This window comes from Pelophylax lessonae (assembly GCF_965119305.1).
Source record: "Pelophylax lessonae genome assembly, chromosome: 2".
NCBI lineage: Eukaryota > Metazoa > Chordata > Amphibia > Anura > Ranidae > Pelophylax > Pelophylax lessonae.
In genome coordinates, this window is record NC_138769.1 from 145,983,269 (window position 1) to 145,996,974 (window position 13,706).

The window sequence follows — 13,706 nt, forward strand, 5'->3', positions numbered from 1 at the left end:
TTAATCTTATCATAGTGTATGCAGGCTCAGTGTTGATAAAGTGCAATCCTATGACTGATGGAAGGATAGGATGTGGCAGAAAATGTCGGATTGTAGTATGTGTTTTTATAATAGTCATTTATGAAAAAGATTTGTACATGTGATTGTAGATTTGTAAAGAAAAAAAAAAACATATTGAATGTCTTGAAAGTAGATAAATCTGATCTACTCAAACGCATGCTCACGGTGTGCAGGGACTTTAGGAGTTGTTTTTGGCAAGATCTGTTGTGTTTTGGCTCGGTTATGGGACCACCCATGGAACTATGCATGATTTACTTTTAGACTTTATGGCTGCTTTAATCCTTTTAGCAGATATATTCCTGAACAAACAGAACACTCAGCATATTGATATGAGAAATCTATAGAAGACTGCCAACTTTTAGCTCCTCCTGACAATGCTAGCTGCCTGGCTGTCGATGCGTTGGAACAAAGGGGCTTCATTGTGTCTTCCACTGGACGCTGCAGGGTTTTCTCTACAATGCAATTTACATTATACATGCCATTCTTAATATGCAGGTTGTGATGTGGAGTCTGCGGTGTCCCACAGAAACGAATGCTGCAGAGAGAAGTCTTTGATTGGGAAGAGGCCGGACTCATCACTTTCACTTGACAATCCATGTGATCGGCTCTCTCTCTCCGTTCCTCCTTTTCTGTTACCATTCATTTAAAGTGTTATTAAACCCACAACAGTAAAATCGGTCTGTATATGCAGTAAAGCATGCTTGTTCTGCTTGCTGTGGAACCTAAGGGGTTAATCCTCTGCATTGTGTAAAAAGGCTGTTTTATTCTTTGTTCTCTGATCCTCCCCTTCTTCCCCAGCCCCCAATTCATCTCCTGATAGAACAGAGCCTTGAGGGCAAGCTGCACATGCTCAGTTTGGTGTGTATTGCAAGAGAGGTTTTTTTCTTGGGAGAGTGGGATGTGATCAACACTGGGCCAATCAGCACTGTCCGGACAGAGGGTCAGGGGTCCTGCAGCCTCATTGGACAATCAGAGGAGAATGCAAACTCCTCCTACTAGCTTTAACCAGACACTGATAGAAGTCACAAGACTGCTATATACTGCTGTTGAGAAAAGGTATTTCGCTGTTTTTATTTACTAAAATTGTTGCTTTTCCATGTTCTGTGTATTGTGGGAGACCAGATATAGTGAATGCAGGGTCCTGGGTTTGGTGACACTTTAATGGTGGTGTGCTTTATAAATGTGGTGTTTCCGTCTTCCTTTTTTTATTTAGGAAACTGTAAGGCCATACCAATGCTTTATAAATGGGGCCCTTAAGCCTCGTACACGCGCTACGAATTTCCGCCAATCGGTCGTCCGTCTTTTGTCCAGAGTGCGTGTCCGTTGGTTGGAATGTGCTCTAGACCGCACACGAATTTTCCCGCACGACAGAATTCTACTTCAGAAGTGATGTCATGTGTTGGATTGCTTTCTTTGTGTTCTTTCTCTCTGAGCATGCCTAGTCTTGCTCATAAGATTTTTTCCCCGTCGAAATCTGTACTAAAGAGACGAAAATCGGACGTGTGTTGACGGAGGACAAAAATTTTATAGCCTGCACATCAAGATTTTGTCAGCCGAAAAGTCGGAGTCGGCTGTCGAAAGCACCATACTAACAATGCGAAAATCGGCAGATCGGTCGTCGGGAGAATTTTCCCTTCTGAATTTCTTATCGTGTGTACGGGGCTTTAGTCTGTGACCTGAAGAAGAAAGTCAAAAGTCAGAAAGCCTAATCTGTATAAGGGCTTATTCACACAGATGTTAAAAAAACTCCGTACATACATACTGTGTACAGTTTTATATATATCTATACTGGCAGTATAGAACTCGATGGGCCCATTCACACAGCTATGCCTGGCAGTGTAATGTTGCATTTGCTTTTAGGAGCTTAAAAAAAATAGAGCAGAGCTGCGTACTTTTCTGAATTTTACGCTGTATGCATGTAAATATTTGATGCATGAACCCTATTGGCTGCAGCCGCTGCTCAGGGGTTGACATACAATGTCAGCAATGTGTAACCAGCAGTGTCTACCTTATTTGATTCAGCAGCAAGACCCTGTGAAAAATAAATGCCTGTGTGAATGAGCCCTAATCCCTCACCCAGGACTATTATTCTGCTTTACAATATTGAAATAAAATCTTGAAAGGGCTTGTGTATGGAAAAATGCACATGCATGTTGTCTATATCAGTGATCACCAACCTTTCGGACCTCGCTCTGCCTGTCTCTGAAACCCCCCCCCCCCTGCAATCTGCATCACACTGCTGCCTTATACAGACACACTGCTGCCTTATACAGATCTCTCCTCCTTTATCCAGCCATGTGCTCGAGCTCTGTGCTCCCTCCCAGTCTGTGATCAAGCCTACCATTGTAAGTCCCCTCCTTCTTTTCTACTCCCAGTGCCTCCCTCTGAGTTCGCAGAAGCCAGAACTACAGAGGAGGCATCGGGTATCATTGTGCGCTGACATTGACTGTCAGCGTGCATTGAGAACATTTGGGAGGTATATATCAGAAAATAATGTTGATTTGCACTGACCACTGGAGCACTGGTTGGCGACTGCTGGTCTATAGTAGTCAGAATCCTTTTTCCATATCATGGACTGCAGGAATGATGATCCAGAGCTGATTGATTGCTCTGTGCAGAAATGTTTGCAACTTTCCATACATAAGCCCCATCAAGCTTTTTTTTTTTTTTTTTTTTGCTAAAGCATTGCAGCAGCACATGAAGCAGTATTCCATGGCAGCCAACCTGCTTTTCGCTTACTGCAACCATGTATTTATAAGGTGACTCTTGTTTGGTTGCTCAGAGCTGCACCTTGCTCATTTATTAGAATGGTGCCATGCAGGTACATTTATGAAAGAGCCCTCATTTACTCAATGTCACTCAGACCCCTAGTTGATCAAAACCGCCTAGTAACCCTTTGCAGACCTACCGCTGTGTCAGAAAGCCGCACATGCTGGCAATGCCGGTTCATGCTTCTTGCACGTGCACAAACCATTTACAGATTGCATGTGAACGAACAGCTACAAATGGCTTTGCTGGCAAACCGCTCCATTTTTCTTTGAGAGAAGCATGTGTTATGCATTAGCTGAGAAACAGAAGGGAATCTCTAAAACTGGTCCTCCCACCACATCACGGTTACTATGCCAATGACTAAGAGCTTGCTGAAGTGGAGCACAACCTATTTAAATAAGCCCTGTGTATTAACTGTTAAAAGAGCGAGGGAACAGGACTGATGGGATATTGCTACTGTTAATACACACTAGGCGTAGACATCGGGGTTCTGCGTGGTTCACTAAATACTGTGCTATGGACAGGACACTATAGACAAAATGTGTCCACCCTGCTCTGAAACTCTATGACCTGGTATGGCCAAAACTTTGCATGTGGCACAGGCAAGACCTGGTGAGTTTGTGCATTGAAAATAATTTGGATGTGGTGTGGTCTGTGCTGATTAATTCATACAGTCTTCCAAATTTTACTGTTTGGAGCTACTTGGTCGACATCAAAATTGCCTGGCAAGCTCTTTTGAGTCCCTATGTGTATGAGCCCACTGTAGGTGCTGAGATCTCACTGCCAGATTACCAGGACTTTACAAGAAAACAATCGGTCATTCAAATTGCTGGCATCTGCCCAAAACTGAACTGACAGTTAGATCCCATTCACACTAGCGCGACTTGGTGGCCTGACAAGTCGCGGTGGGTCGCCTGCCATTGATTAGCACAGGACCCGTTGTAATAGGAGCGACACAAGTCGCTCAAACTTAGTAAAAGGGTCCTGTATTACTTTGGGGCGACCTGGAGGCGACTTGCATTGACTTCAATTATATGAAGTCCGTGCATGTCGCGCCGAGGTCAGCGTGCACCGCGACTTCACAGGTCGCCCCAGCAAGTCGTGTCACCCCTGTGTGAATGGGCTCTTAGGGTGTTTTCACACTTGTGGCGCTTTTCCACTACATGGAACCGAACGGTACGGCTCTCAAAAACCGTACCACCTCTATTGTGGTTCCAAGAGGTACCATACCTGGTACCATATCCCACAATCCTTTGCATGCAGTCACTACTAGCCACTGATTGGTCAGAGAATCCCACCCACCCCGTTGTTATCCCACCCACTTAACTTAAGTATTACTTTAGTGGAAAAGCAAACCATACTGTACAGTACCGAACCGTTCCAACACCGTACCATGCGGTACCAGCAGTGGAAAAGCAAACCGGGCCAAGCAGGGCCGAGTAGAGCCGAGCCGGTACTTGCAGTGGAAAAGTGCCATTAGTGCGATTGCCTGGTCCGAACCCGAGTTCGATTGCTCCCCCCTTCCTCTGCCCCTGATGGACTGTGTTCACATTTGATTTTTGTATCCGAACCGCGGTACACTTGTGTCATCCAGCTGCAGCCGGCGTGTACTTGGCAACCACTGTAAACGAGAAGGTGCCAAAATGGATAGAATTGCTTGCTTTGGTACGGTTGTGTTCTCATCAGAAGCGAACCGTACTGGAGTTCACATGAACCGTACCCCAGACCACCCTTTTAAGTGGACTCGGGTACGGTTCGCAGGTGCGCACCCGAGTTCAAAGACAGTGTTCACATCATCAAAAAGAACCAAATTCTGAAGTCAATCGAACCCGGGTGCGCACCAAAAGTGCTAGTGTGAAAAAACCTTAGTGAACAAATATCTTTGAGCACTGCCACATATTTAACCAGAACAATCTGTCAGTACTTTAGATAGAAAGTGACTTCTTCGTAGCTGTAGTTGGCAAAAACTATGGAGAGTCCTACAGCAGGCGCAAAACTAGGGGATGTGAAAGGCACATATTTACAATTGTGGTAGCAAAGCACCCAGTTAACCTAAGTAGGCGTAAACTAGAAACCATGGTAATGCCTCGCAATTAAAATTTATAATTTCCTTGATCTGGCCTAAATAAGCCGAAATATACTTCTGCTTTGTCCATGTGACAATCCATTTACATCCTACAATGCAGTGCATGGTGCGCAAGCAGGGCGGGGTAAAGGGCTTGCATAGTCAAATACAAATACAGACTTTGAGGAAGTTGATATTTTCATAGGCGTTTCCTGCATTTTATGTGCCATAGAATTCTGGTAGCAAATATCAAGTTCTAGTACCTGTTGAGCAGTATAACTTTGGCATATAATGTGGTGGACCACCCATAGTCATAGTGGTCTCAGGATGGGGAGTATGGCTGTAGATCATATTTTATATAGTGGCTGAAAATTCAATAGTGCACATTACTTATTCATTTATAAGTTTTATGGTGTTAGTGCGGTGGAAAAGGATGTTGCAGATTATTTGGTCACCTAAAATACTGCACTCTGCCGCAGTAGTACGTATACGTTTACATTTTCAACAATGATGTTAATCTTACTACAGAGAATAAGACTCCGTTCACACTATGTCGGATCTGACTTCGGGGCGACCTGTGAAGTCGCGTGCAGCGCGACTTGCACGGACTTCATAAAATGAATGTCTATGCAAGTCGCTCCAGGTCGCCCCAAAGTAGTACAGGACCCTTTTTCTAAGTCGGAGCGACTTGTGTCGCTCCTATTAGAACCGGTCCTGTACTACACTATGGGACATGACGGTGCGTGACTTGTCAGGCTGGCCAAGTCGCCTGACAAGTCGGACTAGTGTGAATGGACACTTAGGGGCCTCAGTTACTTGTTACTACAATTAAGAAATGCCAAAATCGTCTTTGGAGATTATAATGTGTTTGGGTCAGATAAACCGAAACATGGTCAAGAATAGCTTATGTAGCAAAGACCAAGGCCGGCCATACGTGGTTTGAATTTCAACGGGTTCAGGAAGGCACCGGCTGAATTTCGATTCATGTATGGACAGGCTGGTCCACCGATTGACTTCTGTACAACCAGTCTGTTGGAAAATGTATGCACAATCAGCGCCGCCAGCTCTAACCGGCAGCTTTGATCAGTGTATTCTGACAGTGGGTAAATCTCCCTCGCTGTCACGACACAATAGCTTAGCCTCAGATGTGTGGATTGGGCGATTCGGGTCAATTTTCTTTTCCTTTTTTTTTTTTTTTTTTCATTCAAAACACTATGAAAGGTCTTTTTCATTTAGAAATCTGATTTTGGTAGTGCAGATTTGAGTATTGATTTGTCATATTGTGAACGTTGCTCGAGGCCACTAAGATGTTGATTTTTTTTTATTGTTAATGCACAGTCATTTTATGGGTTTTATTCAGAATGCCTGGCACCGTTAACACACTGTTCTAAATACAGAACAATAGGAGGTATTAACTGCTGTGCACTTGGTTTGAATTATTAAAAGGTCACGTTAGAAGCACACAGCAGACGAGGAGTAACATGGGAAAGGTCGCTTTGATCTCATTCAGTTTTTTTTTTTTTCCTTTACTGTTACAGAGGAAAATGATAAGCTTTTGGTGAAACAGGAGGAAGAGGAAGAAGAGGATGAGGAGGAGGAGGAAGAAGAAGACAAGAAAAGCACAGTTCAAACAGAAGAACCGACAAATCAATCCCCTCCAGATCCTGCTTCTCCACCAGCACCTGCACCCCCTCCACCCCCACCTCCTCCTTTACCAACTCCAGTAGCTCTCATTCCTCTCCCAGTGGTAACCAGTGCCCCCCAACCAGTAGTTCCAACATCTTTGTCACCGCCTGTTGTTCAGCGTCAACCACCAGTTGTTAACCCACCTGTTATCAGCAAAGACATTTCCCTGGCTCCGGTCATCCAACGACCAGTAGGCCCTGGACTTCAAGAAATTAAAACCGCCCCTCTAAGTGTTGGCAGTCCCAAGCAGCTGCACCATTACTCAACCCCCGTCCTGACAATAGCACACCACCATCTCATGCAACAGCAGCAACATCAACAGCACCAACAACAGCCACCGCAACAGCCTATACAGCCCCAGCCGACAGCCCTACCACACCCACAGCAGCCTCAAGCACAGCCAATCGGTGCCCTGAGACTGTCAACTCCAGACGATGGAAGATCTAATGAGCAGAGGAGGCGGCCTGGAGGGTAAGAATATGGTTATAATGAGCTTAAGGTCATCTATAAGGTCTTGTTCATGCATAAAATTATTATCCTACTGCTACTAAACACAGGGAAAGCTGCATTTACTTTTTAGGATGGCTTTAGATTATTTGATTGACAGGTCAAGGCTGTCCATTTCTACTCGGCTAGCTTACATAGACATACTTTTTTTATCTTGACAAGACAGGCTCTTGGACAAAAATGAACCACATAGGTCAACAGAGCTACTTACCTATTGATCTATTTAAAGATGTTTTGATATGAGTACATTAGTTAAACCGAGGGGTCTCCAAACTTTCTAAACAAAAGGCCAGTTTATTATCCTTCAAACTTTAGAGGGGCCCGGTTGTGGGCAGTAGGAGTAGACAACATCCTGGCCTTGTTAACAATGTTAACAATGCCCCATCATTGGGGTTAGTGGGGCATTGTGGAATAGTGCCCCATCATTGGTGTCAGTGGTAGGAATAGTGCCCCATCATTGGTGTCAGTGAGAGAAATAGTGCCCCATCATTGGTATCAGTGAGAGGAATAGTGCCCCATCATTGGTGTCAGTGAGAGGAATAGTGCCCCATCATTGGTATCAGTGAAAGGAATGGTGTCCCATCATTGGCATCCGTGAGTGGAATGGTGGCCTATCATTGGGGTCAGTGGGAGGAATGGTGCCCCATCATTGGGATCAGTGAGAGGAATGGTGCCCCATCATTGGGGTCAGTGGGAGGAATGGTGCGCCATCATTGGTGTCAAGGAGAGGAATAGTGCCCCATCATTGGTGTCAGTAAGGGAGAATGGTGTCCCATCATTGGCATCCGTGAGTGGAATGGTGGCCTATCATTGGGGTCAGTGGGAGGAATGGTGCCCCATCATTGGGGTCAGTGGGAGGAACGGTCCCCATCATTGGGGTCAGTGAGAGGAACGCTGCCCCATCATTGGGGTCAGTGAGAGGAACGCTGCCCCATCATTGGGGTCAGTGAGAGGAACGCTGCCCCATCATTGGGGTCAGTGGGAGGAATGGTGCCCCATCATTGGGATCAGTGAGAGGAATGGTGCCCCATCATTGGGGTCAGTGGGAGGAATGGTGCGCCATCGTTGGTGTCAAGGAGAGGAATAGTGCCCCATCATTGGTGTCAGTAAGGGAGAATGGTGTCCCATCATTGGCATCCGTGAGTGGAATGGTGGCCTATCATTGGGGTCAGTGGGAGGAACGGTCCCCATCATTGGGGTCAGTGGGAGGACTGGTCCCCCATCATTGGTGTCAGGGAGAGGAATGGTGTCCCATCGTTGGTGTCAGGGAGAGGAATGGTGCCCCATCATTGGTGTCAGGGAAAGCAATGGTGCCTCAACATTGGGGTCAGGGAGAGGAATAGTGCCCCATCATTGGGGTCAGTGAGAGGAACGCTGCCCCATCATTGGGGTCAGTGAGAGGAACGCTGCCCCATCATTGGGGTCAGTGAGAGGAACACTGCCCCATCATTGGGGTCAGTGAGAGGAACGCTGCCCCATCATTGGGGTCAGTGAGAGGAACGCTGCCCCATCATTGGGGTCAGTGAGAGGAACGCTGCCCCATCATTGGGGTCAGTGAGAGGAATGCTGCCCCATCATTGAGGTCAGTGAGAGGAATGCTGCCCCATCATTGGGGTCAGTGAGAGGAATGGTGCCCCATCATTGGTGTCAGGGAGAGGAATGGTGCTCCATCATTTGGGTCAGTGGGAGCAATAGTGCCCCATCATTGGTATCAGGGAGAGGAATGGTGCTGCATCATTGGGGTCAGGTAGAGGAATGGGGCTCCATCATTGGGTTCAGTGGGAGGAATAGTGCCCCATCATTGAGGTCAGGGAGAGGAATGGTGCCCCCCCCCTAAGGTCAGTGGGAGGAATAGTGCCCCATCATTAAGGTCAGAGGGAGTAATGGTGCCCAATTATTGGTGTCACTGGCAGGACTTATGCCCCATTGTTATTGTCAGTGGGAGGAATAGAGCTTACACATTTTCATGTCTTTCCTCTATAGGTTTCAGTGTTTTGAGCTTCCATGACAGCGTTTAAATAAATATGTCCAGATCCATGACAGCAGTCAGGTCATGACATTTTGACCTAACAGTGCGTTCATACCCCTTGTCAGAAGATCATCACTACTTTCAATCAGAGAAACATTAATGCTATGATATGACCCTTTCCCCATATGATATGACCTGTGTTAGAAATAGTACTTCCCTGTCTTCGATGGCAGATGTGAAGTCAGCTAGTGGGAGACAGTAGAGCTGGTTTCCTGAAATAAATGCCACTTTTATGTACATATAGCAGGTTATAGGTAACTTACTGTCCTCTGATCTCATTCATATAAGAACAACAAATTTGAATGCATCCTTTTCTTTGATATGGAAGCTAACAGCAATAGGCTACAAAACAGTCATAAAGGTTTCTAATATCATATTTGTATAGGTATGATCTTCAGTGCCATAGGCATTGTGTGTAAAAAGCCCCCATATTGGCTCAAGTGTTTCTTTAGGCTTTAACATTAAAGTCTAGTTTACTACCGAAGTACACCATTCCCTTTTAGAGCAAGCATAATATCAGAGATAATTAAAGTAGATTTTCACTGCATCTGAGCACCACAAACCAAAACCACTATTTAATTCATTTTTAATATTCAAAGCGGACTCGCCCCATCCATGCCCCCACGATTTATATTTTTTGAAAAATCACTTTGAAAAACACCCCCCCCCCCCTAGCATTTATAGCGGTGGCAATCTTGTGTAAGGGCAAATGATTTATGTAGCATTTACCTTCTGAAATCCATCTGCCCTTAGCTCAAATATGCATTCGGGATAGTGTGCTTCATTGAAAATAAGGTAATTGGCAGACTGCCAAGGGCACCATCATCCTTTAAGTCCTGGTTCACACTAGTGCCACTGCGGAGATTGCATGTAATTCGGAGCGCACTGCTCTTTCATTACATGTGATCTCATGTGCGGATACGAATTCAGCCATACATTCGCACTGCACCCGCACAAAAGACGCACAGGACCCTTTTTTTCAGCCGCATCAGGATCGGATCGCACAGTGGTTCACACTCGTGCGATCCGATCCTGTGCAAAATGTCAGATCGCACTGCGATATGCGATCAAACTGGGGGTGTCGTTAACATTTAATTGACATCCCCTGCGTATAGCATATGGCAGTGTGAACTGCCTTTTGTGCAGATGCGATGCGGGAACAGGCTTCGAATTCGCAGCCTTCCCGCATCGCACAAGTGTGACCCAGCACTTAAGGCAATATACATTTTATTGTTACAAAACCCATAAAATACAATCTTACAACCATAAACGCATGTGCAAAATTAACTTCTCTTAAAAACCTCCCCTGGGATAAATGACACCAACCCAAAACTCTATATATATTATATTTATATATTCTATATAGACAGTTTTTAATCCATAATGGTAGGTGGGTGTCCTCCGTGGGATTCCTCAACATGTTTCTTGGGAATAACCCGCTTCTTCGGGGGGGGGGGGGGGCTAAAAGGGTGAAACAAAGAATTCAAAGTACCAAAAACATTATTAAATATATTATGTATGGGTGAAACTTAAAATTAGCATTCCACTTACCAAGTCAAGAGTCCAAAACCAAGGGTACTTAGCTGAGAAAACCCCTCCTCCTTTCCTCCCCCTCCTGAAGACTCCTGAGATGTATGACATCATTTGCTTAGGCAAGAAACCAGGAAGTAACTGAAGAAATGTTCAAATAAAAAATAAAATAAAAATGTAAACAGGAAAGTATATCATATTTGCTTATCTATTTACTAATGCTAGCAGCAGGAGGAATAAAAATAATCAATGTTGCTTGGGAGAGTGAAGTTCCACTTTAAGGAAGCATAATATGAATTATTGAAACTAAAAATGGAAGTTTTAGAAGAGACTGCCTGTTGTGTGTACAAGTGGAGGAACGATGTATCGTAGCCTGTGCAAAATATAGAAACTTCACAATGAATGCAATTTAATTTTTATGACTTATGCTTATAGGAAGATACCTGCATCTGAAAAGACGGACTTGGATGTCCACAAGACTCTACAGCCTTGGTATATCTGATCATATAGCAACACCTCTATTCACTCTATAACCTTGGCATAGCTGATGATCTAGAAAAACCTCTATTGAGATTTATGTTGAATGCAGGTTGCCATGCATACACAGAAATAGCCAGCAATCAGGTGCACCTCAGCTATCACAAAAGAGAACGTGCCAACGACTGCTGCACTGACCCTCTTGCATGCATCTCATAGCAGCTCCATATCTGATGATGTGGAAAAACCTCTATTGAGATTTATGTTGAATGCAGGTTGCCATGCATACACAGAAATAGTCAGCAATCAGGTGCACCTCAGTTATAACAACGACTGCTGAAATATACTGCTGCACTGACCCTCTTGCATGCATCTCATGGCAGCTCAGCTGAATATTTAAGATTATTGGGACTTGTCCTTTACATACTGAAGGCATCAAACTGCATCTCTTTAGAGACAGGTATTTTCCTGGGTGTGTATATATAAGCATTTTATTGTAATGGATATTTCCTGAAGTGATACCGTATCATCTTGCAGAATCCTCTTGCAAACAGAGTGGCATTGTATTACGTTTGGCCTTCTCGTATTGGGCTATGTGTGCACTATTTGCACCAAGCATAGCCATCTCTGTTTGGAAACGAGGTCTGCTCATGGCTTGCTGAATTGAATGCATAATAAGACATGACTACTGCATACCCTGACCACTGTTGGCAATGCACACTAGCTACAGTACATTGTCAAATGCTGTGTGCACTAACATAGATGCATTTAGCACATGCTATTTAACCAGTGCAAAGAGCTGGCTGTAAGCTCGTCTTCTGCTAAAGCCAGCCTGTTCGCATCATGTGAAAGCAGGCCCCTCTGAACAGAAGCAAATTTCCCACATGGACAGTGTAGCGGTTGAAGAGTAATAACCTTCTCACTATACAACAGAGTATTTTTAGGTTGTAGACCCTTTAATCAAATTAGAAATTTTCCATTAATAAGATCTTACTCTGTTGTATTAATAGCATCCTATTTGCTTTCTCTTTCTGTTGCGTGTAGGGCTGGTACCAGAGAAGTCCATAATAAGCTGGAGAAGAACAGGTGTGTATGTAATCCGGGGCCTTGTTTCTTTAAATACTTCCCCCCCCACCCCTTACTTTATTTCTCCGAGGACTGTGCAAGTTGTGTTTGGCTATATGCGACACTAGTTGTATGTTAACTGGGAAGTGTATTTCTAAAAGCTGAACTCCAATCAATTGGCTGTTTGAAATACATGAAATGCATCTATGAATTGTACCTGCCAAAGGATTTGGAATTCTGATCAACCTGTCATGTGATCCAGCTGCCAGGTAACACTTAACAAGTCTGTGACTTCTCTGCAGACTGAACTGTGGTTGGGCCATGCAGCCTAGTCCGGGACCCGCCCCAGGAAGCTGATTGGACAAAAATGGAGCAGCAGCCATTGATTGTGCAAGCATGTTCATAGTGGTAGATGGATAGCATTGTATAAATCAGTTGCGTCTGAATGATTTAGGGGTTTACTCCTAGAGTACTGCAGTGCAGGAGATAACACAAGGATTCAGATACCTCACGCACAATTCATACTGGTGCTCTTTGTGGTAAAACACATTCAGAATTAATGAACAGCGCCCTTTTTACCGGGGTGCACCTTAAAGTGTCACTAAACCCACATCATAAAAAAAACTGTCAATAAATGCTGTATTACATGCTTTTCATACTCACTCACTAGGAGATTCTTTTTCTGTATTCTGCTAAAAACCTGGTTGATCCTGCTGCTCTCTATCTCCCCCTTCTGTTCATGTCCCCAATTCAGTTAGGGATTTTGCAGCTGTGGTGGCAACACTGCACATGCTCAGTTTTCAGTGAGTTTTTATTCTGAGCATTTTCTCCCTATCTGAGCAGCCCATGTGACTATAGAGCCACACACTTGTGGGCGTATACACAGTGGTGAATGACAGCCCACTCCCTCCCTCCATGCCCACTAACCAGCTAAACACAATGGGGGTTGTGATATTACATGTAAATTATTGGAGTTTTCACCTCCCTCTTATTCTAAGACATAGGCTAGAGAGTCATGACACAGCCCGTGACGGGCAGAAATCTGCCCACACCATGTTATTTCCACAAAATAATAAAGATTCGATTTCAAATATATATTTGTATGCCAATCTAAAACAGTTTATTGACATTTATTTATTTATTTTTACTCTGTATTCCAAAGGCTGTTTTTTATTTTTTATTTTTTTTTATTTTTTTTGAACATGTGACCAGCAGCAGAGGACTAGAGGCTCCTCCTGCTTATGTTTCCCTGCAGACAGGCTGGGAAAGATCTGGGTCATGTGACAGCTGTATATCGATTAGGAAAAAGGTACTGCAATGTTTTTTTAAATTAAAATAATTACAGTGCCATCGTCCACATACAGAAATAGAAGGGGCAATGTAAAAACAGTGTGTGTTTAGTATCACTTTAAGGTCCAATCACATGTGCAGATAGGGCCAGCTTACCCATTTCTGTGGCCTGCAGCTGGAATCACAGGTGATTTATGGACAGCTGCGGCCGGGAAGCCTTTACCAGTG

The 13,706-nt window shown here is 44.4% G+C and overlaps 1 protein-coding gene across 3 annotated transcripts in view; it reads left to right on the forward strand.

Moving 5' to 3' along the window:
• The window catches only part of MNT (MAX network transcriptional repressor), a 145,323-nt gene that overhangs the window by 51,717 nt on the left and 79,900 nt on the right, over positions 1-13,706 (forward strand). The window contains exons 2-4 of one of the 3 annotated variants that reach the window (XM_082247006.1): positions 6,433-7,051; positions 11,082-11,138; positions 12,168-12,209. In XM_082247006.1, coding sequence (XP_082103132.1) covers positions 6,433-7,051; positions 11,082-11,138; positions 12,168-12,209 — 718 coding nt within the window. The remainder of the gene's footprint in view (positions 1-6,432; positions 7,052-11,081; positions 11,139-12,167; positions 12,210-13,706) is intronic. The other 2 variants (XM_082247005.1, XM_082247007.1) reach the window with 2 other exon arrangements.